Source organism: Centropristis striata, chromosome 21, assembly GCF_030273125.1.
Source record: "Centropristis striata isolate RG_2023a ecotype Rhode Island chromosome 21, C.striata_1.0, whole genome shotgun sequence".
NCBI lineage: Eukaryota > Metazoa > Chordata > Actinopteri > Perciformes > Serranidae > Centropristis > Centropristis striata.
Window position 1 is genome coordinate 29,016,968 of NC_081537.1, and position 25,238 is coordinate 29,042,205.

Sequence of the window (25,238 nt, forward strand, 5' to 3'; positions counted from 1 at the left end):
TAACAGTGGCTCTACTCCGAGTTTCCTCCGAATGTCTGAGCTCCTCTATCTCTAAGGCTGAGCCCAGACACCCTACGGAGGAAGCTCATTTCAGCCGCTTGTATCTGCGATCTTGTTCTTTCGCTCACTAACCAAAGCTCATGACCATAGATGAGGGTTGGAACATAGATGGAGCGGTAAATCGAGAGCTTTGCCTTCAGGCTCAGCTCCTTCTTCACAACGACGGTCAGGTACAATGCCTGCATCACTGCTGAAGCTGCACCAAACCGTCTGTCCATCTCGCGCTCCATTCTACCCTCACTCGTGAACAAGACCCAAAGATACTTGAACTCCTTCGCTTGAGGCAGTACCTCTCTCCCCACCCAGAGGGGGCAGTCCACCCTTTTCCAGCAGAGAACCATGGCCTCAGACTTCGAGGTGTTGACTCTCATCCCAGCCGCTTCACACTCGGCTGGAAACCGCCCCAGTGAGTGCTGGAGGTCCCGGTCTGATGAGGCCAAAAGAACCACATCATCTGAAAAAAGCAGAGATGCTAAATTCAAGGATCACAAATTGGGATGAGAAAGATAACAGAAGCTCTAAATATTTATGCCAGGATGAGTAATGAAACCAGCTGTTCAACATGCTGTGTTTAGAACCCATGAGCCAGAATGGATGCAACTCCTGGAGCAGACATTGATATTTTACAGCTGTCTTCCCCACCATCACAAGCAATTTACCCATCACCTCCCTACCACTGCCCTTAACAGTTTTACACACACTTAACCATACATGCATGCTTCAGCACATGGGTGTGGTAATGTTTGGAGAGTCCGAGGCCTGCAGCTGTATTTATCTTGGTTCCATCTGTGGGTGGGCCGCCTACTGTGTTTGTCCGGGGGAGCATGATAAGCAGTGCGTCAGGGGCAGCATCTCGCTATGATGCATGTTTACTTCACCTTCCTCCTCTGGATGTCCTGTAGACTGCTCACATGTTGTTCTTGTTCGTAACATTAAATCATCAAACGTAGAGCTCATCTTGCAGAGGTTTCCTCACCTTTATCAACCTATGACTATGTTTTCAGGTCCCTTCTTGCTTTTGAGTTGGACTTGGCATGACCCCAAGACTTACAATGGGAAAGAAATGTCTGTTTATATATATTTTTAGTAAGGTCCCAACCCCTGCAATTGACTTTCACTCTGAGAATTTGATCCTCTTGTGACTCCGACCTAGGGCTGGGCGATATATCGATATAAAAAACATATCGATATATTTTTAAATGTGATATGGAATTAGACCATATCGCATATATGTATTGATCTAGTTAATAACTTTATTTATATTGCACCTTTTAAAAACAGTTTACAAAGTGCTTCAACAGAGAGCAGTTAATCACAATGAGAATGATGCCATAAGGCTAAAAACAATTCTTACATTAAAAGAAAAACAATTAGAGACAGAGGAGGAACAATCACAAGACATTCTCAGATACACAGAAAGTAAAAGGTAAAAGGAGAAAAAAAAATTATTTCTTTATAAATAATTGCTGCCATTAATAGGGTTTGTCGTTTTTAGTTCTTTTGTAATGTTCGTTATTCTTTTCTCATATGAATATATTTATTTCAGAAAAAGATTGGCCTATTTTATTTCATAGGTTATTTTTATTTAAGATATTTTTATAGAGCTTTGATTTAAAAAAAAAAAAAAAAAAAAAGGTTCTCCTGTTGTTATACAGTATTTATTTTCACTTAAATAAATGGTTTCAAAAAAACTACTTGTGACATGTCATATTTGACTTTGACTGAACATTTGCTCTCACTTTGAGATAAAAATATTGGGATATATATCAGATATGGATTTTCAGCCTAAATATATCGGGATATGACTTTTGGTCCATATCGCCCAGCCCTACTCTGACCTACAAATTGCTTCTTAGAGGTTAGTTATACAGTTGGTACTCTTGGAATTTCAAGTCATTATGGTCTTGAAGTTGGCAAATGAATGGGAAGATGGATTAAACGCCTCATTAACCCATCTACTACGTGACAGTTTTTACTAACAGGCAAACATCTGGTGTCATGACGATGCAGAGTTATGTTTGTGTGGGTGTTGGGGGTTTGGTGAATCATGTGTGTACTGATCTGTGTGCTGTTCCCCATGCTGTGTGTCTTTGCAGGTAGCCAATCAGACGTTCCACACAGATCAGCCCGACCTCCCAGTGTGTTTTCAGCTCACTGTCCTGTCATGGCTGCCATGCATCTACCTTTGGGCAGTCTGCCCCATCTACCTCTTCTATCTCAAGAGGAACAACAAAGGCTACATCATGATGTCCATTCTAAACAGATTCAAAACGGTGAGATGGGACCAAGGTTATAATAGTTTTGGATTTTTCATCAGTTTTAGTTTTAAATTTCGTTGTGATTTTTTGTTTTCAAATTCAGTTAGTTTTAATGAGTTTTTATTTTTTGGAAAATGCTTAGTTTTAGTTTAGTTTTATTAGTTTTAGTGTTAGTTTTTATGAGCCAAAACCACCTCCACCTAGGGCTGCACAATGAATGGAATTTTAATCGTGATCACGATTTTGGCCATTAGATTAAATTAAACTGATTTTCAGCGATATTTCCATTTTAAAATGCGGGCTCTCCTGCATATCTAATCAAGCACTTTCTACACCAGTAGTCCACCAACCACCAGGGGCGGGGCCAACTTTCTCCCCTGAAAAAAGCCTGGTTGCTGATTGGAATGAACGCTAAGCAGGATGTGACGTAGTACTGGACGGCACATCAACACGTGCCATTTGTAAAAGCCAGCGAAGCAGTGTTGCCAACTTAGCGACTTTGTTGCTATATTTATCAACTTTTCAGACCCCCTTAGTGACGTTTTTTTTTTAAGAAGCGACTGGCGACAAATCCAGTGACTTTTTCTGGTGTTATTGGAGACTTTTGGAGACTCGTTCCTACTCTTCTTAACGAGCAGCGTGATTAATAATCATGATTAATATTGATCAAAATAATCATGATTATCATTTTGGCCATAATCGTGCAACCCTACCTCCACCCTTCAATGTTTGGACATTTAAAGATGTCTGTTTTTTCACCATTCATCTTTTCTCTGCTCCCAGGTGTTTGGTTTGCTTTTATGGATTGTGTGTTGGACGGATCTTTTCTACACATTCCACGAGCTGCGACAGGGGAACACCCAGCCGCCCATCTTCTTTGTCACCCCGTTGGTTCTCGGCATGACCATGGTGAGGATATGTCCATCTAAAATCAGTTGCACAAGATTTCAACTTCAGCGAACAATCCTCTTTTAGGTTTCGTAACAGGATGGGCTTTTCTGTTTTTATAATCTAATGCTTTCTGCCCTCTGCCAGCTGTATTTTGTTCAAAAACCTGTTGAAGATTAAAGCCACAGTTAAAAATATAGTAATATTTATAAAACTATGTTTGTGTCATATTTGAGTAGTCCTTTATAGGACACTTATCAAAATACTTGGACATTGAAAATTTCAACCCTAAAGTGTTATTGGAGGATATGGCAAGACTTTTACTTTACTTTTTACTTTTGTTACGAATGCAGGTCAATTGAGTTATTATTATTATTATTATAACACTGATTGGTCAGGTGCCATGGTATCACTGTCTGTGACAGCCTGATCTTCGTTGATTAGTTGGGAGAAATCCTTGTGGTTCTACGACCTCACGTAGAGGCATGGTAACCCCATTTTGGATGTCCGCTGAAGTTACCAAATATAATTCTTTGCCATATATAGGGTTAAACTGTATATGTATCCAGACAGAAAAACATGAGACAGTTATTCTGTGACAAAAATCTTGCTCCCCTGCTTCCTCCTGTTGCTCCTAATGGTGTTTGCAAGAATCCACCAGACCTGAACAAAAACTTTATCTGCATACCTTGGTTGTAACAAGTGGTTATCTGAGTTACTGTTGAACCAGTCTGGCCATTCTCCTCTGACCTCTGGCATCAACCAGGCATCAAGGCTCACTGGATATTTTCACTTTTCCTGGCCATTCTCTGTAAACCCTAGAGATGATTGGTAGATCAGCAGTTTGTGAAATACTCAGACCAACAACCATGCCACGTTCAAAGTAACTTAAATAACCATTCCTCCCCATTCTGACACTCTCTTTGGACTCCACCAGCTCGTCTTCACCATGTTTACATGCCTAAATGCATTGAGTTGCTGCCATGTGATTGGTTGTTTAGATATTTGTGCTAACAAGCAGTTGAACAAGTGTTTCCCTAATAAATTGGCCAGAGGATGTATGTAGTACTGCTTCAGCATCATTCAGGCTGCCTCCATCGAAGGCGATTACATCTACTGGGCTCAGTGCAATGGCACGTTTTGAACAAGTAACATTAGTAGACACAAATGTGATCCTGAGGAGTCATCAGTCAATAATGACATAAAACTAACTAAATAAAATCTAATTCAAACTATCAAACTCACTCTACAAACAAATTAAAACTAACTGAATTTGAAAACAAAAAATCACAACAAAATTAAAACTAAAACTAATGAAAAATCCAAAACTATTATTACCTTGATGGGGACAAAATGTACAACCCCTATTCCAAAAAAGTTGGGACATTGAAAACAGAAAACAGAATGCATCAAAAAGTTTCATGCGAGCGATCCGGCTTATGCCTGATGGAGATAAAAATATGATTTGAATAAGCCATGGCTTGGAACCTACGTTGGTACGAGTAAATAAGTCATACAACCAATGTTTTACATAATACACATGCAAACTAATGCAGAGGAAAATGGTCTGATAAACAAAAGCGTCAGTGAGCATGCACCTCACACCTTTATTCAGGTTCCATTGCCATCAAGACACTAAACTATTTAAGTAACTGAATAAAACATTAAAATATGTATTCAAACCACTGTGGGTGCAAATAAGCCTTCTGGCTAACTCATCTAATGATCATTTTGCAATAAACTAATAATTATCTTTCTTTTTCAATCAATGTTTTACTATCCAATTAAAGTATATTTTAACTGGGTAGCTGGCAGACTTTTATGTTTTAAGTTAGGGCTGGGCGATATTGACCAAAAGTCATATCCCAATATATTTAGGCTGATTATCAATATACGATACATATCCCAATATTTTTATATTAAGGTAAGAGCAAATGTTCAGTCAAAGCCAAATATGAAATGTCACAAGTTGTTTTATTGAAACCGTTTATTTCAGTGAACATAAATACTGTAGGCGATGAAATAAATATATTTATATAACAAACATTACAAAATAACTAAAAATGACAAACCCTAGTAATGGCAGCATTTATATATAAAGAAAGAATTATTACTTTTTTACTCCTTTTACCTTTTATTTTCTGTGTCTTGTGATTGTTCCTCCTCTGTCTCTTATTGTATTTCTTTTAATGTAAGAATTGTTTTTAGCCTCATGGTATGGGATTAGAACGCTGTCATAAATCGCATACTCGTAATGAGACCCGTGCTTGTGTCCAAGTCAAACATCCGCGCGCGCATATTTTTTAAAGCGGTTTCATATAAATCGCAAGCAATTTTGTATCCTGCATCTCTGCTCGCTCGAGCAATATCTAATTATAAATCTTTCCCCTAGTAAGGGCAACATTCATTTATAAAAGAAAAAAAAATAACTGTATCAATGTATGCGATATGGTCTCATTCCATATCACATTCAAAAATATATCAGTATATTTTTTATATCGATGTATCGCCCAGTCCTACTGCATCTAATGATTATTTTCTTCGATTTTTCTGGAGTTCATAGCAAATAATGCAATAATGTAATAAAAATAATAATTAAAAAACAAGCAGTACTGAACGGGCCCTCGCAGTACACGCATGTCGGGGCATGCTGCCGTCGGGGTGTGTGAGTTACAGGGGCCAGTCTAGCTAGCCTGAAGTGTTATGGTGTTGGCACGGTGCTAAATATTAAATTAGACTGCCACCACAGCGGCTGTGGGCGGCTGGTAGAGTTGGTTGGCCCCCAACCGAAGGGTTGGTGGTTCGATCCCTGGCCATCGCAGCCTACATGTCGAAGTATCCTTGAACAAGATGTTTAACCCCAAATTGCTCCCGATGCTGTGTTCATTGGTGTGTGAATGAATTCCCAATGGTGGCAGGTAGCACCGTTTAGGGTAGCCTTTGCCACCAGTATGAATGTGTGTGTGAAAGGGTGAATGAGCACAGTCTGTAGTGTAAAGCGCTTTGAGTGGCCGCAAAGCGACTAGAAAAGCACTATTACCTCAGCGCCATCTAGGGGCGGATCAATAAGTATAGTATAGTAATAACAGTCAACATCCTCAGGAGGGTATTGAGAATAAATGTACCAAGTTTTGTGTTAATCCGACCAACCGATGTGGAGATATAAAATACTTCAATTTAAAGAGTGCCATGTCGGGCAAAATTTTGCCCAGAGCCTCAGGGGCTCATGGGGAAGTACCGTCATTTTCGGACTATAAGCCGCGCCTTTTCCCCCATTTTTCGATTCTGCGGCTTATATAACGGTGCGGCTAATCTATGGATTTTTACAGCTAACGGCCACTAGGTTGCCTCCTAAATCTATGGATTTTACAGGTTACAGTCCACCAACTTTAACTCTAAGGGCTCTATGACCGGTCCGCAAGGAGCGGCGGGCTCCAGCAGGAAAAGCTGGAGGCAGGTGTACGTACCAGATCGGCTCGGCTGCCAGATCAGCTCGGGGTTCATATACTTTTAAGCTATTTTTCACTTGTCTGTGTGTATTTGTGTCGAAAGCTACTTAGTTTGTCGGAGTCGCCGTGCCGTATCGTTTTGTGTGACGTATTCAGCGGCAGACGAAGGACCCCGAGCCAATCTGGCAGGGCGCCGGAAAAGAGTGAAACAGGTAGCGCGCAAAAGTAAAAGTGAAACCGAGAGTGGTACGAGAGACAGAACGAGAGCAAGACCGACATTACAAGAGCGAGATAGTTTGTGCAAAGGAAGTTTTCATGCACAAACCCTCGTTATGGAAAACAAACATAGAAATGCATATGATGCAGCTTTTAAGTTAAAGACAGTCAATCAGGCTGTAAAAGAAGCTTCCTCAAGCAGCCATCTCTTTCCCGACAATCCTCTCTGTGCACGAACCCTTACATATGGTAATTAAACATTAAAACACCTGCGGCTTATAGTCCAATGCAGTTTATATATGTACACATCATTCAATTTAGCTGCTGCGGCTTATACTCCGGTGCGCCTTATAGTGCGGAAAACATGGTAGTTACCTGAGTTTCATTTCATTCAGACACCAATGTGGAGATATGCAACACTTCGTGTTTTGTGTTGATAATAGCGCCACCTGCAGGAAGTTGTTATTTAATAACTTGAGTATTCTTTGGGTTATCAAAATTCTTTTAATAACTTTTTGTCATGAAGTTCCATAGATGCTGTGTGCAAAGGTTGGTGCAAAACGATGAAATTGCCTAGGAGGAGTTCGAAAAAGTAGGTTTACGACATTTTGCGAATTTGCGAAAAAAAAATGGTAGGCGATATCACGAGATTTAGCACAACTCAGTGAACGCGTGGATATAAGGTTTATGAATGTGCGATAAAGTATATGGAAGTTATTAGCCAAAACTCACTTTCCTTTATTATTGCGCCAACTAGTGGTGAAAATTCAGGATGACAATAGATTATAAACTTTTTCGCCTGGTGTGACTAATATTTAAAGTTTCATGAGTTTTTGAGTATGTCTAAAAATTAAAAAAAGAATAATCATTCGAAATGCAATGGGGACCTCGCAGGTCATTGCCTGCTCGGGCCCCTTTTTAAGCTTAGTAATTGTTTTATTTGTTTTACAGGAAGAAAGTATGATTGGATTTTGATATAAAAATGAATGGATTTTTGACATATATTGTGCAATAGGTGCACAGTATGACCAGGGTTGTGATCTGAAAAGGTTTAAGGGCATTTTTTATTGAATCTCCCTAGTCGTTTGATGGTGGAGCAGTCTGCATGAAAGTCTGACCCAGTCAGACTGAGGTTTACCTTACGTGCCCTCAGTGATTCTGTCCCGGCTAATCTAACTCAGTCGCTCCCTTCTCCACCCCTCTTCCCCTCCCTCTCGGCTCCCTCTTTCAGCTGTTGGCCACGTTTCTGATCCAGTTTGAGAGGTTACGCGGGGTTCAGTCCTCGGGGGTCCTCTTCATCTTCTGGTTCCTGTCTTTGCTGTGTGCCATCGTGCCTTTCCGCTCCAAGATCCTACAGGCCTCCAGTCAGGTGAGAACACGCCGCAGCCCTCAAATGCCTTTCACATGTCTGTCATCATCTTCTGTCTGGTGCTCTTTCATCTTCCTCCCTTACTGTCTCCCTCGGAGAAAATGTTCTACTGAATATAGCTCATTTCATATCACAATAACGATATAGTATATCATGATATAGCAGGTTTTCTGGCACTTCAATTAATAAATTACAAATAACTGCACAGTAAAGCCTATTTTTGTACTCCTGAATAGGGCTGGGCGATATATTGATATAAAAAATATATCAATATATAATATATACATTTTTTTCTTTCTTTATATATAAATGCTCCCTCACTAGGGTTTGTCATATTTAGTTCTTTTGTAATGTTCATTATTCTTTTCTCAAATAAATATATTTATTTCAGAAAAAGATTGGCCTATTTTATTTCATAGGCTATTTTGATGTAAGATATTTTTTTATTTAAATGTGCACTTTATGGAGCTTTCATTTAAAAAACAAAGGTACTCCTGTTGTTATACAGTATTTATGTTCACTTAAATAAACGGTTTCAATAAAACTACTTGTGACATGACTAAACATTTGCTCTCACTTTGCGTTAAAAATATTGGAATATACATCGTATATCGATATTCAGCCTGAATATATCGGGATATGACTTTTGGTCCATATCGCCCAGCCCTACTCCTGTATGAATTACAAACAAATAAAATGAGTATTTTCTAATCTAATGAGAAACTTTAGTCCAAAAGAAACAAACGCTTCAACAGTAATGAAGTGTGTGATGTAAAAATTATTAATTATTGTTATTATCAATTTAAAGACATAATTGGGTTTTATGATATCTTGATATCGGATTGTTATTCCAGATTTTCTAGACTCTTTACCTTAACCCTTTGATGCACAACATGGGTCTAAAGTGACCCAACTGAGTTTTTAACATTTACATTACATATAGTCATTTAGCAGACGCTTTTATCCAAAGCGACTTACAGGAAGAGTAAAAAGCAAACAATCAAGGTATAGTGCAATAAGAGCTATTAGTGCTAGTGACAATTCTTTGAGGAGTAGACTTATCATGACTTAGACTTATCATGTGTTTTAATTTTGCAGTCTTTGCAATAAATTAATTTCATCATTCAGTATTCCAGGTTTTCCTAAATCAACTTGTTTTTGATCATCATACATCATCATACATCATCATTTTTTGTTTTCATTTCTTACTTTTTGAATAAAAACCCTTTGGGTCAAATATTTAATTCTGGGGTATTGTGTGTATAACTTTAAGGCAAAATGAATTCCTGAATTGAAATCAATTTTGGAATAAGGCTGAAACATAAAAAATGTGGAAAAAGTGAAGTGCTGTGAATACCTTCCAGATACACTGTATGTGTGACGAAATGATACATAAACATGTCAATTATGTTAAATATATGAGTGTGGAAAGTAACTATTTGAAACAAATTACTATTATTATAGTATTAGGTCATTTCATTTTAAATCAAATTTGCTATATGTTGTGCATCAAAGGGTTAAACTTCATATTGCTCTTATCAGTGTACCTTTCCTCCTCTGCCTCTTATCCACTTCAATGTTCTTGACGTTTAAGACTCCTTTGTTAGTTAGCTGTGTCTTTCCCCTCCCCCCCTTGTTGTCTCAGTTGAGTTGCTTTAGAGCTTACAGTGAGTGGATGTTTTCAAGGGGTCAGGCCAGGGCACTATTAAGCGGAGAGGGAATAGTAGGCCTCTTGTTCGTAGCATACTTATCTCACCTCTAGTGCTGCAGAGCACTCCAACAGAGCTGCAGCCTGCTGCAAACAAACCCTACAAACGACAAGACAAGACCGTGTATAATCTAAGCCTGGGGAAATTAACCTTTTGACTAGCAGACAAGGCGACTGGAAGATTCCTTGTATTCCTGTTTGCAGCGTTGTCAATGGGCCAATTGTTTGGCCCCAATAAAGCAATAAAACACTTAAAGGTTCCTTGCTCGGACCCCGGTAGTGCTGGTTCTGGAAAACCGATCATCCAATCAGCTCCACATTTGACAGATGACAGCAACACACCTGCCAGGTTGGAAGTCAACTTGATAAACGTTTCTTAAGATATGCAAAGGAAAGTGAATCCTTCTGTTGTATTGACACCAAGTAAAATATATTGTTTTTCTATATATTTATAACAATAATCATAGCACATCATAATGACATAGCATCATTGTGTATCCTAATTCTTTTTATAGTAATACATTATAGTATTTTATCAATCACAGTTACAATGTGATTATAGCACTCGGCTAATCCTAACCCTGTGACACATTATAAGCATGTTTATAATTCATTATAGACTATTATTGGCTTTCAAAAACAATGTCAGTGACCAGCAATTACAAAGTGCTTTAAAATGCTCTATACAGTGAGGCCAGGTTTCAGAAATGCCCTCAACACAATGAAAAGCTACTACAGGGACTAAGATCATCACACATGATTGACATTGGGCTCACGAATCCACAAGTTTTCCAGTGATATCCAATTTACACAATTACAACACTGTTTATGGACCCCAGTACGAGTGATAATATCACATTTATACTGCTAGCATGACATGGTTGGTACCAGTGGATTCCTTAGGTCCTCCAGCTTCATGATCATAATAATAATTATAACTTTTATTTGTGTAGCACTTTTCGAAACAAGGTTAGAAGTTGGTTGACATTAAAACAAAAGACAATTAAAACCACATAAATAAAAACAATCTAAAAGGCAGTACAATAAAAGTCTGTTTTAAAAAGAGTTTAAAAGATGACATTGATAGGGTTTTTCCACCAACAGTTCTTTGGTTTTCCACCGCCAAAGAGCTGGCTCCCGGCCGGGAAAACGGGTTCCACTCTTTGCCGGTCTTGAACTGTGACCTGCTACGTCAGAGGCTGGGGGCGGGGTTATCGAACCGACAAGACCAATTCGGTGCCATTGAAAGAGACCAACTAAAACATGTAACATTCATTTAGTTGATTTCTTTAACTGCAATGTGATTGATACGGGCTAGCACTGGCATGCTAACTGGGCGACCGATCGATAGCATGCTAACGTTAGCGGCCGATCATATCGTGCAACTGACTGCGAACCACACGAACACTGGCCGGGCTCTGCCTCTGAACCAGCCCCCCGTCGAAACCCCCTATGAGTTTTCCTGCCTGAGATCTCCAGACAGGGAGTTTCAAAGTTTGGGGGCCAGAACAGCAAAAGCTTGGTCGCCTTATGTGACCAGTCGGAATTTAGGAACCAATAGTAGGGCCCTGCTGGAGGATCTCAGGCAGCGATCAGGCTTGTGGGGACCACAAACAGGACCCTGACCACTGATGGCTTTAAAAACAAGCAATAAAATCTTAAAATCAACTCTAAAACTCAAAGGTTAAAAAAAAGCCTAGCAGCAGCGTTTTGTATCAGTCGGAGTTTGTATATATTATTCTTGCTCATGCCGGAATAAAGTGCATTGCAGTAATCAAGTCTAAAAAGAATAAAAGCATGAATGATTCTTTCCAAGTATGCAGGGGAGAGAAATTACTTGATTTTGGTGAGCAGCCTCAGTTGTGTAAAACATGACTGCACTACCTCGGTCACTTGAGCATCTAAAGACAGCTGTCCATCAAAGATTACCCCTAGGTTGTGGGCCTCTTTGCAAACATGATTCGATGGATCACCCAGAGTAGAGTAGTAGACAGGACATAATGTAATAAACATCTGTTGATCCAAGCTTTAGCGGGACATACACCTGGGTGTCATCAGCATAACAATCGAAATCTATACCCTGATTGCATATGATTTGCCCCAGCATACAGTATTCATTGGAGCATTAGGACTGAGCCCACTACAGCATCTGAAAGACGAAAAATTCAGCCAGACTCAGAGGGTTAAATGGTTAATTATTAACCTCCTTAGTCTTGACAGGACATTTCTGTTGTATATCAGCTCTAATTTGCAAACTTGCTCGTCTTTTTTGTGAAAATGTGGCTGTGTTAATAGGCACGTAATCATTGGATTACCATCAATCATCAGAGTAATACTTTCTCCGATTAACATGTTTACACTGGTTCATATTCATGTTTCTGTGTGTGGAGGATAATCCTATTAATGGCTAAAACCACCATCAGCGTCGTAAAAAAAAAAAAAAAGGAATAAATAAATATCCAATACACTATAAAAATGTATGAAAAATTAATGTCATCTTCCACAGTTACTTCATCAAAGCATATGGTGTCGGTGTGCTTAAACTTCTTTTATATCACTTCATACACACTGCACCCATCTGGCCTGCAGGTGTGTTCAGCTGCTGTCACACATCAGTTGCTGTTGTGTTACAGTCCTTTTGTGCCACATGATGGATGGCATTTGGAATTTTTTCTCAAAACCTTTAGCTTTAAAAAACAAGAACAAACTGTTCAATAAAAAGGGGAATTCATATTGAAATGTAGGGCTGCACTATTATGGCCAAAATGATAATCACAATTATTTTGATCAATATTGTAATCACAATTATTAATCACGATTATTCATCATGTTTGGAAAAACATCTGTATTTTTATTGCACTGCTTTTAAACAAACAATAGGAACAGTTTTGAGTGTGTCTGAAAAGTTGCTAAATATAGCAACAAAGTCGCTAAGTTGGCAACAATGCTTCGCCAGCTTTTACAAATGCTGTTGTGGCGTCCAGTACTACGTCACATTCTGCTTAGCATTCTATCCAATCAGCAACCAGGCTTGTAGAACCTGATAATGTAATAAATTCCCGATAATGTAATAAAAATCTGCATTTGAGTCCATTGAAAATGTAATAAAACCTGATAATGTAATAACTTCCCGATAATGTAATGAAGTGCATTTCCCAGTAATACACTTTTTATCAATAATGTAATAAAGTATAACATTAATGGGAGCTTATTACATTATCAGGTGAGCCTTCATTTCGCAAGTCCTGATAATGTAATAATTCCCTAATATTTTAATAATTTAACAGCAGACAACCCATTACTTGGGTTCAAGTGGTGATACTGTGTAGCCAACTCTAGCTCAAGAGCTCTAGCGCCACCAACAGGTCAAAGTTGAATGTTTATTAACTTTTGACCCGTTCATCCGTTTTTCACAAACGAGGTATCCATGACACACGAATGCATTCAACAGTTTCTTGAAATCTAAAGGTGCTTGGTGTTATACTTTATTACATTATTGGTAAAAAAGTGTATTACATTATTGGGAAATGCCCTTTATTGCATTATCGGGAAGTTATTACATTTTCAATGAACTCAAGTGCAGATTTTTATTACATTATCGGGGGTTATTACATTATCGGGAATTTATTACATTATCAGGTTCTACAAGGCTGTTTTCAGGGGAGAAAAACGGCCCTGGTGGTTGGTGGACTACTGGTGTAGAAAGTGCTTGATTAGATATGCAGGAGAGCCGCATTTTAAAATCGAAATATACCGCTGACGATAATGTTAATTTAATCGTGGCAGCCAAAATCGTGATCACGATAACATTTTTATCAATTGTGCTGTCTTATTGATTCTGTTTTGTAGCTTTAGTGATGAAAATAAGAGCAGCTCTAGACAGTCATGCAGCAGGCAGAAGGGCGTGCTGGCAGAGCCTCGGGCAGTCAGTCGGTCAGAGTGTGAGAAAAGACAGGCGGTTAACCAAGCAGCCATGTGGCGAGGTCAGCCCAGGCCAATGCAGGCTTGTGCTGCTATAATCGAGTTGATGCAGAAAGTTTGCCCACAAACAAGTAGTTTCAGAATTTTTTTTATTTTCAAAAAAGAAAAATATATTAAATTGGAACCATTCATTATGTTCCTAAAGTTTATGATAAAAAATAAAAGAAAGCCACAATCAGATGTTTGGCAAAAATTAGCAATTATAAAAGATTGGGATAAAGATCAATCATTTTTTCTTCACTTTAATTTTAATGTTTTATAGATAAGTTTCTATTATTACCATATATGTTCCTATTTTTCTGTTTTGACTGTCATGGAGTTAATAGTTTAAATATTGAAATGGTTGAATTATACATTCAAGATATGTATGCCTTTTTATATTTGTCTTTTCTTAATGGGGGCGATTTGGGAATGCAAAGGTTTTTTTTTTATCTGTTTATCCTTAGTACCCTTATTTACTTGTATGCCTTGTATGTAAATGTGTTTCAAAATAAAATAAAAATATATATGTTTCAGAAAAAGTAAAGTGATTCTGCCCTGTCAAAGGTGCAGTATTCATAGTTCAGCTGATATTTTTGTTTGTGAAGAGAAGTGAAGGGCTCCCCTACGTGTGTGTTTTCAGTATTATTGTTCCTTACATTTACTACATTTTCATGCATGCAACACATCTGGACAACATCTCAGTGAGTGTACATGGTTAGAACAAGGTAATACAGTTTGAGTAATGTGTTTACGCAGAAACCTCATTCATCCAATTGACCTGAACGGGCAGAGCATCACAACCCAAACTAGGGCTGGGTGATACAGCCAAAATGTTCTACTGAATATAGCTCATTTTATATCACAATAACGATATAGTGTATCATGATATAGCAGGTTTTCTGGCACTTCAGTTTATAAATTACAAATAACTGCACAGTAAAGACTATTTTTGTACTCCTGAATGGGGCTGGGCGATATATCGATATAAAAAATATATCAATATATTTTTAAATGTGAAATGGAATTAGACCATATTGCAATCAATTATAATAATAATTATCAATAAAGGTCAAGTTTTTTTTCTTTCTTTATATATAAATGCTGCCCTTACTAGGGTTTGTCATATTTAGTTATTTTGTAATATTCGTTATTCTTTTCTCAAATAAATATATTTATTTCAGAATAAGAATTACCTATTTTATTTCATAGGCTAGTTTTATTTAGGATATTTTTATTTATTTTATTTAAATGTGCACTTTATGGAGCTTTGATTTAAAAAAACAAAGGTACTCCTGTTGTTATACACTGTTTATATTCACTTAAATAAACAGTTTCAATATAACTACTTGTGACATGACTAAACATTTGCTCTCACTTTGCGTTAAAAATATTGGAATATATATCGTATATCGATATTCAGCCTGAATATATCTGGATATGACTTTTGGTCCATATCGCCCAGCCCTACTCCTGTATGGATTACAAACAAATAAACTTAGTATTTTCTAATCTAATTAGAAACTTTAGTCCAAAAGAAACAAAAGTTTCAACAGTAATGAAGTGTGTGATATAAAAATTATTCATTAATGTTATTATCAATTTAAAGACATAATTGTGTATCATGATATCTTGATATATAGTTTCATTACAAGGGTGTCCTTTGTGTTTAATGCCAATTAGCAAATGTTAGCATGCTATCATGCTTAACTATGATAGTAGCTGATTGTGTGTATACACAGTGTTGCCCATAAAAATTTGAAGTAAGCCAATGTTGACAACTTTCTCATTCATAAAAAAAAAAAAAATCATTATTAAAAACTCTTATATGAAATGATATTGCCCTGCATGTAAACGCACTGCTTGACAGGAGATGCTTACAACTGTGTGTCTGAACTCAACTCTTTGTCTATGTGCATATTGTTCTACATTTCAGAGCGAAGTGAACGACAAGCTGCGCTTCACCACATTTTACTTCTACTTTGGCCTGGTGGTCTGTGAGCTGATCCTCTGCTGCTTCAATGAGAAACCTCCTCTCTTCTCCAATGTTGTCACAGACCCTGTGAGTTCTAGTGTCCACTCAGAGTCAAACATGCATGTGTCTCTATGTTACATATGAAAAACATCTCACATTCCTGCTGACATTGTATTTGACATTATCCTAACTGGTTTAAAATTTGGAGTATGTGCTCCATGCTAGTTTAAGCAGCTCACACACTCTTTCACACACACAGAAAACATGGTTGTTATTGGCTGCTCACAGAAGTATGTCATCCTTCTCCTTGTTTAACCCCTCTGGCCTATTTGTCTGCACATTTTCTGTTTTTTTCTCAGAATCCCTGCCCTGAAACCACAGCAGGCTTTCTTTCCACCATGACGTTCTGGTGGTTCACAAGGTGGGTTCGCTACATACCCACTACATCATCCATGGACCCACACTCTACTGTGAATACAGATAGTGATCTGCATAAGAAATGAGAAAATACTGAGTAAATTCAATATTAAAGGGGCCTATTATGCTTTTTCTCATTTTCTGACCTTTGGAGTTTGGGTTTTTTTTGTCGGTTTTTGAGTCTTTTTCATTTCGCTTTTATAAACGACTAAATGTAGGAACTTTTCAGGCCCCCTTAGCGACTATTTTTCAAGAAAGCGACTGGAGACAAATCCAGCGACTCCTTCTTTCTCTCCTTAACGAGACGCTAACGAGCCGGAGGCTGGATGTGACATAGTACTCGATGCCACAACAACACGCGCCATTTGTAAATGCTGGCGAAGCAGTGTTGCCAACTTAGCGACTTTGTTGCTATATTTAGTGACTTTTCAGACCCCCCTAGCAGCTTTTGTTTCAAAATAGCGACTGGCGACAAATCCAGACTTGGGGCCGGTGACTCGTTAAGAAGAGTAAGAACGAGTCGAAGCGGCACAGTCCTCCTGCAGCAGTCTCTCCCAGCTGCAGTCACAGAGCCGGAGGGGATGTTAACCCCCCTCTTCTTCTACAGCTTGGCATCTAGCCCACCCCACTGTGTATCATTAAATGCTACGCTGCCTCCGTGAGGAAGGCACCAGTAATGCAACTTTTTTTTCCAGATATGATAAACTATTCGATTTTTTTATGATTTAACGACTATTGAAATATTCGAAAATTGACGCCCATCCCTAATAAGTAAGGGTCTTTCTCTGTACTGATTTTACTTACAGCAACAGCCTCTGTTTTTTATTTTTGATCATTTAAACGGGAGATAACTGGCTAAATTAGGTAGCACTTGTTTAGCTGGCTTGGAGCGTGTGATTGGCTGGTCAGGGGGCGATGGCTCGTGATAACTAAAGTTGGGCTGAAAAAGTTCTCATACCAGTTTTGTATTAAGACAAATACCAGATCAGACATTTTGAACAGCAGATTGGATATTTTAAACACATTTTAGGTTGCACACTTGACTTAGCAGCTGCACCTGAGTGGAACATTATGAGACTGATACCCCTCTGTAACCCGCCAACACTAACCTGCTAATGCAAACCTGTATTTGGAACCAGTTTTCCTGGCCGAGAGCCGGTTCTTTGGCTGTGAGCAACTCAATTACCTAACCGGCAAAACCAGAAATCCACCCAGCAACTCTATCATAGAAAGGGATATAATGAACAAAAAAGTGACATTATGAAATAAAAAGTGGCATTAAATAAAAGTATCATTGGAATGATATGATAATAAGTTTATCTTAAATTATTTCTAAAATGTCACACATTATGGGTTAATTGATGTCCTTTACACATACAAGTATTCATATGATTATTTGTCTTGTAATGTCTTTTTTATCTGTGTAATATTGAACACTTTGGTTCCCCCCACAGTATTTTAATATAAATCACGTTTTTGTGGTTTTTGTAACATTTTTCAATGTCAACATGCTGAATAATTGCAGTATTATGTCTTGATAATTACTGTAAACAAGTGAGACCATGCTTGAGATGATCGGTAGCTCCTGGCTTTACCCAGCTGTTCTTTTATTATCTGCTTTTGTTATATTTGATTCCTACAAGATACACAGACATTGCTCCTTTTTGTGGAAGTACAGCATCTTCTGTTTTCTTCTGTAAGCCAATCTCTCCTCATGCCGGAAAATGCATCAGTCCAATATCCGGTGAAATCTGAATCCACAAGTACATAATGATGATTAGCAAATCCAGGAAACTCAATTAAGTGTCTTTGTGGGGAGAATTCTGACCGAGTTGTTTCAGTATCTGAGTGCTTGAGATAAAGTACTTCAGTTTTCTTTTTTACAGCAGTGAAACTGTTGGTGTCGAACTGCTTAATGTACCAGATTAAATTAAAGTGTTGTTTCTCTCTCTCAGAATGGCCATTAAAGGATACAAAATGCCACTGGAGACCAAAGACCTCTGGTCTCTGAACCAGCGTGACAGTTCCAAGGTGATGGTGCCCAAACTCCTCAAAGAGTGGGATAAGGAGCAGGCCAAAGCCAAGAGGTACGTTTGTAATAGAAGAGAGGGGAGGAATGGATGAATGGGCATTCTATATTATTGTTAATTTCTGAAATTTGTTGTTCTTACGGTAAAAAAACGGCAGCTGTGGTTGCCAAAACTTTAATAATATATTATATTATAATATATATTTATGTAATAAATACGGTGCAACTTTTTCTAATATTGCGATAAAATGATATTGGCACTGTTGATTTCCCATTTAAGATTGCCATTTTATTCCATATTTTACCATAAGAAATAAAATGTTTTTCCATCAAAAGAAACACTGTTCTGCCATATAATTGACAAGAAAATACTTCATAAATGCTGCATAAATTAAAGATTTTACCATTAAATATTACAGTATATTTCTGTTAGAGATATGCTGTTTAGTACATTTAACAGTGACAAAAACTATTTCTACAAAAAAATTAATGCAAAAATGATGGTTTGTATATATATTACAGTATTATTTTGCTACAAACATGGTGCCAGTGTATTTTACAGTGGAGTAATGTAATTTAAAAAAAAATTAAAAATGTAAAAAATACTGCTGATATATACATTTACGGTGTTTCATTGTTACTTAAACTGAATTAACCCATTTACTATTTTAAGGTCTTTTACTGTCGTGGTTTAGCAGTTTTTCACCGTAAACTCTACAGACATTTTTACAGTGTATGTTTCCCTCCAAAGACAGCAGGTTATTGGGAGAAATCAGGTTAAAGCAGGAAATCGGAGAACTGCTGTAACCTGGATACTCAAAATGCACAGCTGGTCAATAATTACATAGATCAACATCCATATTTTTGAGCCGAGGCTGGCTTATTGTAAATGTATTACTGACATATGATGCTGGAGCTTCAAGAGCTTTTTATTTAGTTTTGTTTTCCTGGTTAGAGCATTTGGACTGATGCAGTCCACTGAGAAATCAGGCTCTGTAGTTGGGAGAGCTTTTCCTTTGTGCATTCGTAAACAGTCTTCTGTAGAAATACATTTGTTTCTATATTTATTTTAGGTTAAATTGGATTTTGGATTTAATAATCTTGCATACAGCTATACTGCCCTACAAAGCCTAATTGCAGTAACAACATTTTTGGTCAAAATTGAGTAATAACTAAAAATGAACTCACTCGTCTGTTTTATCTTGTGACAAAGTGATTAAGCGAGAAAATAATTTTAAGACTAAAATATAACATTTATTTATAATAATAAGTCTAAAATATGCACATCTTTGATTGGAGTTGTTAAACACTTTTAAATACACCAAATGTTTATTCACTGAAAACAAAATATAAAAGCTGAAAGAAGACAACAACATTGTAGTTACTGCACTCTGTATATTATTATTAGTATATTATTAGAACCTTTTACCGCAAAACCAGAATGCAGTAACTACATTTTTGGGGTCAAAGAAATTATTTTTTTTTGCATAAAAATTACATCATCAATACTTGTAGAAATAAGTGTCATATCACTTACCTACCTATAACCCATTTGGCTGGCCAGTTAAAAACTTTAAACTTTAAAGCAGTTTTTCTCAGTTTCACCTTTTGCCGAGTTACTGCAGTTAGACTTTGTAGGGCAGTATAGGTTTGTGCTATCGGGAAAATTCCAATGTTTTCTGAAAGCTGAGAAGTTGCTCTTTACAGCCAACATGGTGTCATTACGGTAATTTCACTCACACTTCTCCCGGAAGCCCACAAAGCAGGAATACACACAGTGGTGGAGAAATAGAACCACTGGATTATGTATGAAAACAGTTAACGAAAACAAAGGACATTTTCACTGTAATTTTAGTTAGTTTTAGTTAGTTTTGTAACCACACAATACAATTTCAGTTAGGGCTGGGCGATATGGACCAAAAGTCATATCCCAATATATTTAGGCTGAATATCGATATACGATATATCTCCCCATATTCTTATCGCAAAGTGAGAGCAAATGTTCAGTCAAAGTCAAATATGACATGTCACAAGTAGTTTTATTGAAACTGTTTATCTAAGTGAACATAAATACTGTATAACAACAGGAGTATGTTTTTACATTTTTTTAAATAAAAAAATATCTTAAATAAAAAATGCCTATGAAATAAAATAGTATATCATATATAATAAATATATGATAAAATAAAAATGAACAGCACAAAAGAAATAAATATGACAAACCCTAGTAAGGGCAGCATTTATATATAAAAGAAAAAAATTGAACTATATATCGATATATGCGATATGGTCTCATTCCATATCACATTTAAAAATGTATCGATATATCTTTTGTATTGATATATCGCCCAGCCCTAATTTCAGTAAGTTATTGTTTTTCTAAAACTCTCGTTTTTATTTCTATTTCTATTTCAGTTAAGGAAAATGTTTATTTTAATTCTAGTTGTTGTGATTTCGTTAGTTTTCATTAACTATAAGCCTCAAACCCATTAGTTCCTTTCGCTAAAAAAAATACAAAAATCTGAACATTTATCATAGACAGGAACAGGAAAAACAGGTGTAATTGTCTGATTTTCAACTCTTTTTTTTTTTTCTTGAAGAACTTGTGTCAGAAAATGCTTACGTGAGAAAAAATGTCAACCTTAAAATTGTCATATTTCATCAAAATCACTTTTTTGGTGACTATTTTCAGCTGCAGATCACTCCACACTGGGAACTTCAGTGAATATATATCCAGCAGCAGGACCATGTGTGTGGATTTGAGTTAAAATAAACTACAGTGTGTTTTATTCTAATGTCACTGCAACAGGGTGGCTCACTGGTGTGTTTTTGATATTTTTTTGCAACAATGGAGCTGTATGGCAAAGAAAACAACATACATCAACAGTATAAAAAAAGTAAATCAAGGAATATTCATTAAGGGGATCTGGTGTCTCCGTTGTACTGCAATTTGCGTTAAACAGGTTTAAATGACATTTAGACATCCGGTGAATGCAGTAAGCGGACACTAACCATGCTACTTGAGTGCATGTAAACATGCTTAATGAGACTTCAGATTTGTGGTAAGCTTTTTATTTATTTATTTATTTATTTTTTTGTTTGTTTGTTTATTTCTTTTCTTTGGGATCCTCATTTGGGAAATACCAGTTTGCCTCGTATATATGTTTGTCTGTTTACCTTATGGTTTGTTATTTACTTTGTGATTATATACCTGGAAAAAAAGGGGAAAAATGGCAAGGTACAATATTGCAAAGAAAACGAAATGACTGATTATGTTTGTGAAGGCAAGAAGCCTTGTAGAAACTGATAATGTAATAAATTCCCGATAATGTGATAAATTCCAGATAATGTAATAAAAATCTGCACTTGAGTCCATTGAAAATGTAATAAAACCTGATAATGTAATAACTTGAAATGTAGGGCTGCACTATTATGGCCAAAATGATAATCACGATTATTTTGATCAATATTGTAATCACAATTATTAATCACGATTATTCATCATGTTAGGAAAAACATCTGTATTTTTATTGCACTACTTTTAAACAAACAATAGGAACAGTTTTGAGTGTGTCTGAAAAGTTGCTAAATATAGCAACAAAGTCGCTAAGTTGGCAACAATGCTTCGCCGGCTTTTACAAATGCTGTTGTGGCGTCCAGTAGTACGTCACATTCTGCTTAGCATTCTATCCAATCAGCAACCAGGCTTGTAGAACCTGATAATGTAATAAATTCCCGATAATGTAATAAAGTGCATTTCCCAATAATGTAATACACTTTTTTACCAATTATGTACTAAAGTATAACATTAATAGGAGGTTATTACATTATCAGGTGAGCCTTCATTTTGTAAGTCCTGATAATGTAATAATTCCCCAATATTGTAATGACTTAACAGCAGACCACCCATTACTTGAGTTCAAGTGGTGATACTGTGTAGGCAACTCTAGCTAAAGAGCTCTAGCGCCACCAACAGGTCAAAGTTGAATGTTTATTCACTTTTGACCCGTTCATCCGTTTTTCACAAACGAGGTATCCGTGACACACGAATGCATTCAACAGCTTCTTGAAATCTAAAGGTGCTTAGTGTTATACTTTATTACATTATTGCTAAAAAGTGTATTACATTATTGGGAAATGCACTTTATTACATTATCGGGAAGTTATTACATTATCAGGTTTTATTACATTTTCAATGGACATTATCATGTTGTACAAGCCTTGCAATAAAGTATTAAAAAGATTTGTGGTAAGCTAATTCTAATTCAATTAAATTTAAATGTATATCTGTACAGCATATGACTCCTTCTATCCATTATCCTTTCGCCTCCGATAAGGAAAAACTCCCTCAAAACCCTTCAAAGGGAGAAAAAAATGGAGGAAACATGGGGGACAGACGACGTGCAATGTATGTCCTTTGTACAGAACAGATCAAACGTACAAAAATGACAATAGACAGAATGTGAGCAGAGAGAGAGAGGAAGAGGGTTAGAGTGAGACAAACATGTAGAGCGATAATACAATAATAGCACTAAGAACCACATGGTCGCCCATAAAGTTGGAATAATTCTGTTTTCAGACACAATCCTCTGTTAATTGTGGTTTCTTTTTCATTGTGATATGTTTAATTGATTAATAAACTTTATCTGTTTATTTGTTTATTTATTAGGATCCCCATTAGCCATCACTCCGTTGTGGGAGTAATGGCTATTCTTCCTGGGGTCCTCAAACAGGACACAATTTAAATACATAGCAAAAGCATACAGAGTAACAGTTAGAATCTAGAATCTCTGGCAGTTATGAGAAAAAAAAACTACAATATTAAATTAAAAAAATTACCAAACAGTGGAATACCGATTACAATTCAAAGAAATTATTAAAAACAGTTTTAAAACATACAAAATCAATAACTGGCTTATGAAACAGAAAAACAAAAGCTCACCAACAAAGCAAAACAAAAAAAAGGGAGAATAAGTCACATTGTCACAATCATTTCATGGAAAGAGGTAAAAAAATATTTTATTTCAACATTATGTGCGACCCTGTATAATGATGTCAAAGACAATTTGTGAATTTAATAGAATGATAATAATATCCAGATAATATACAAACTTTGAAAGTTCAACTCAAGTGGAAGGCACTGAAGCCCAACCTTCCACTTCTTTATCAGACAGAAAGTGGAGAGGATGTTGTCTTTGAGGGCAGGGCTCTTTGTGTGTGTTATGCGTGTGTGTGTGTGTGTGTGTAGACTTCTTTTTGCACCACTGAAACTATGAGCATGCTTTCTATAACCCTATCAGCGGGATACCTCAACATAATATTTGAAGCTGTTATCAATGCTGCTACATATCAACTTGAAAAGAACACAAAGACTGCAGCAAATCCTGGAGTTAGAACAGACATCACAGAGGACATTTAATATGCATTGCTTTATATATGGAATAATTTGAGTTTATAATGTCAGAGCTTTGAAGGATTAAATCCATCCCCCACTGTTCTGTGTAAGATGCTGCACAGTTAACTAGAAAATTTCCTCTGGGGAAATTCTGAAAGGGCCACGTCGCGAAAAATTTGGATTCTGTAGAGAAAAGTAATAGCACACAGATCCCGATCAAACCACACGTTTTGCCCCGAGCACTGGTCCCTACAGCTATTGCTGTATGGGTGCGATTGCCCCATGGCCCTAATTACTTTTCTCATGTCTGTAAAAATGCAATCCACGGCTTCAGTTTGTTCAGCTACATAGTGGAGAAATTGGTTTAGTTGCTTGGTCACTGAGAACAGGGCTCCAGCTCTACATTGTGCTACTCCAATTGAAAGCAAATGTCACGCAAAAACACACTCAACAAGTCTGGTGAACTGTGGCCTGGGCTGTGAGTTTCATTGTGCTTACTTACTGAGAGTACTGAGTGTAAACTGATACGGAAAAAAGCCTTTTCACTTGTCGTCTGGAAACCTGTTTGGCGTTAAGCTGAATTCCATCACACTTGTCCTGTTGAACTGTAGTTGCCAATTAGTTCACTGCTGGAATCCGACTCCTGCGCTTTAAGCTGGTATTAGAATAGATTTTGTGTAGTTTGCATAACATTCCTTTCACTAAAAACTCTGAGCATTTCTTGTATTATTTCTCACTACCTGAACTCCTTGTAAACAAAAGGGCGAGTAACATACTACAACATTAAATGTTCTTTTTTGTAACTGTTTGTATTACTACTTGCTACTGCAATGACCAATTTTGCCAAAAGGATAAAATATGGAATTTCTTTCATGCGGTATAAATACAGGCTAAAACAATACACTGCAAAAACTGAAATCTAAGTAAGATTAAATATCTTAGATCAAGGAAATATAGGCTTATTTTTTGTCTGATAAGATAGTTCTTCTTAGTCAGCATCTTTTATGTTCGACTGTTTCACTTGTTTTAAGTGTTTTGGTCCTTAATTAGGGCCACGGGGCAATCGCACCAAGCACTACTGTTATACTGTGGATTTCTTCTTCTTCCTCTTCCGGACGCAATCTCGTCCCGCTACTAGTCCTACAACTCAAAGAGTTGCAGGACAAATTATACATCAAAACGTGCGGTTTGATCAGGATCGGTGTGCTAATACTTTTCTCTATAGAATACGATTTTGCCCAAAATTTTGCATTGAAATGAATGGGACGGCCGAAAGAAAATGAGATAAAGAACAATAATTGGAGATTTTCAAACGTCTACTTCTCCGGCATAATTTCACCTAGGACTCCATTTAAACTTTAAACAGTAGACAAAAGTCTTGTGTATCAGTGTATTAATCCACGTTTCGATAGGTCATATAGTTTTTCATCAATCCCTGTTCAATGACCATGATCATTTTTGGAGAAATTCTGAGATTATAATGGGTGTGTATTGCACAGAATGTTCGTGTCACA

At 37.0% G+C, this 25,238-nt stretch overlaps 1 protein-coding gene across 2 annotated transcripts in view; it reads left to right on the top strand.

Moving 5' to 3' along the window:
• Positions 1–25,238, top strand: part of abcc3 (ATP-binding cassette, sub-family C (CFTR/MRP), member 3) — a 104,544-nt gene that overhangs the window by 22,418 nt on the left and 56,888 nt on the right. For both annotated transcript variants that reach the window (XM_059324070.1, XM_059324069.1), the window contains exons 2-7: positions 2,157–2,333; positions 3,102–3,227; positions 8,103–8,240; positions 15,845–15,970; positions 16,243–16,304; positions 18,256–18,387. In XM_059324070.1, coding sequence (XP_059180053.1) covers positions 2,157–2,333; positions 3,102–3,227; positions 8,103–8,240; positions 15,845–15,970; positions 16,243–16,304; positions 18,256–18,387 — 761 coding nt within the window. The remainder of the gene's footprint in view (positions 1–2,156; positions 2,334–3,101; positions 3,228–8,102; positions 8,241–15,844; positions 15,971–16,242; positions 16,305–18,255; positions 18,388–25,238) is intronic.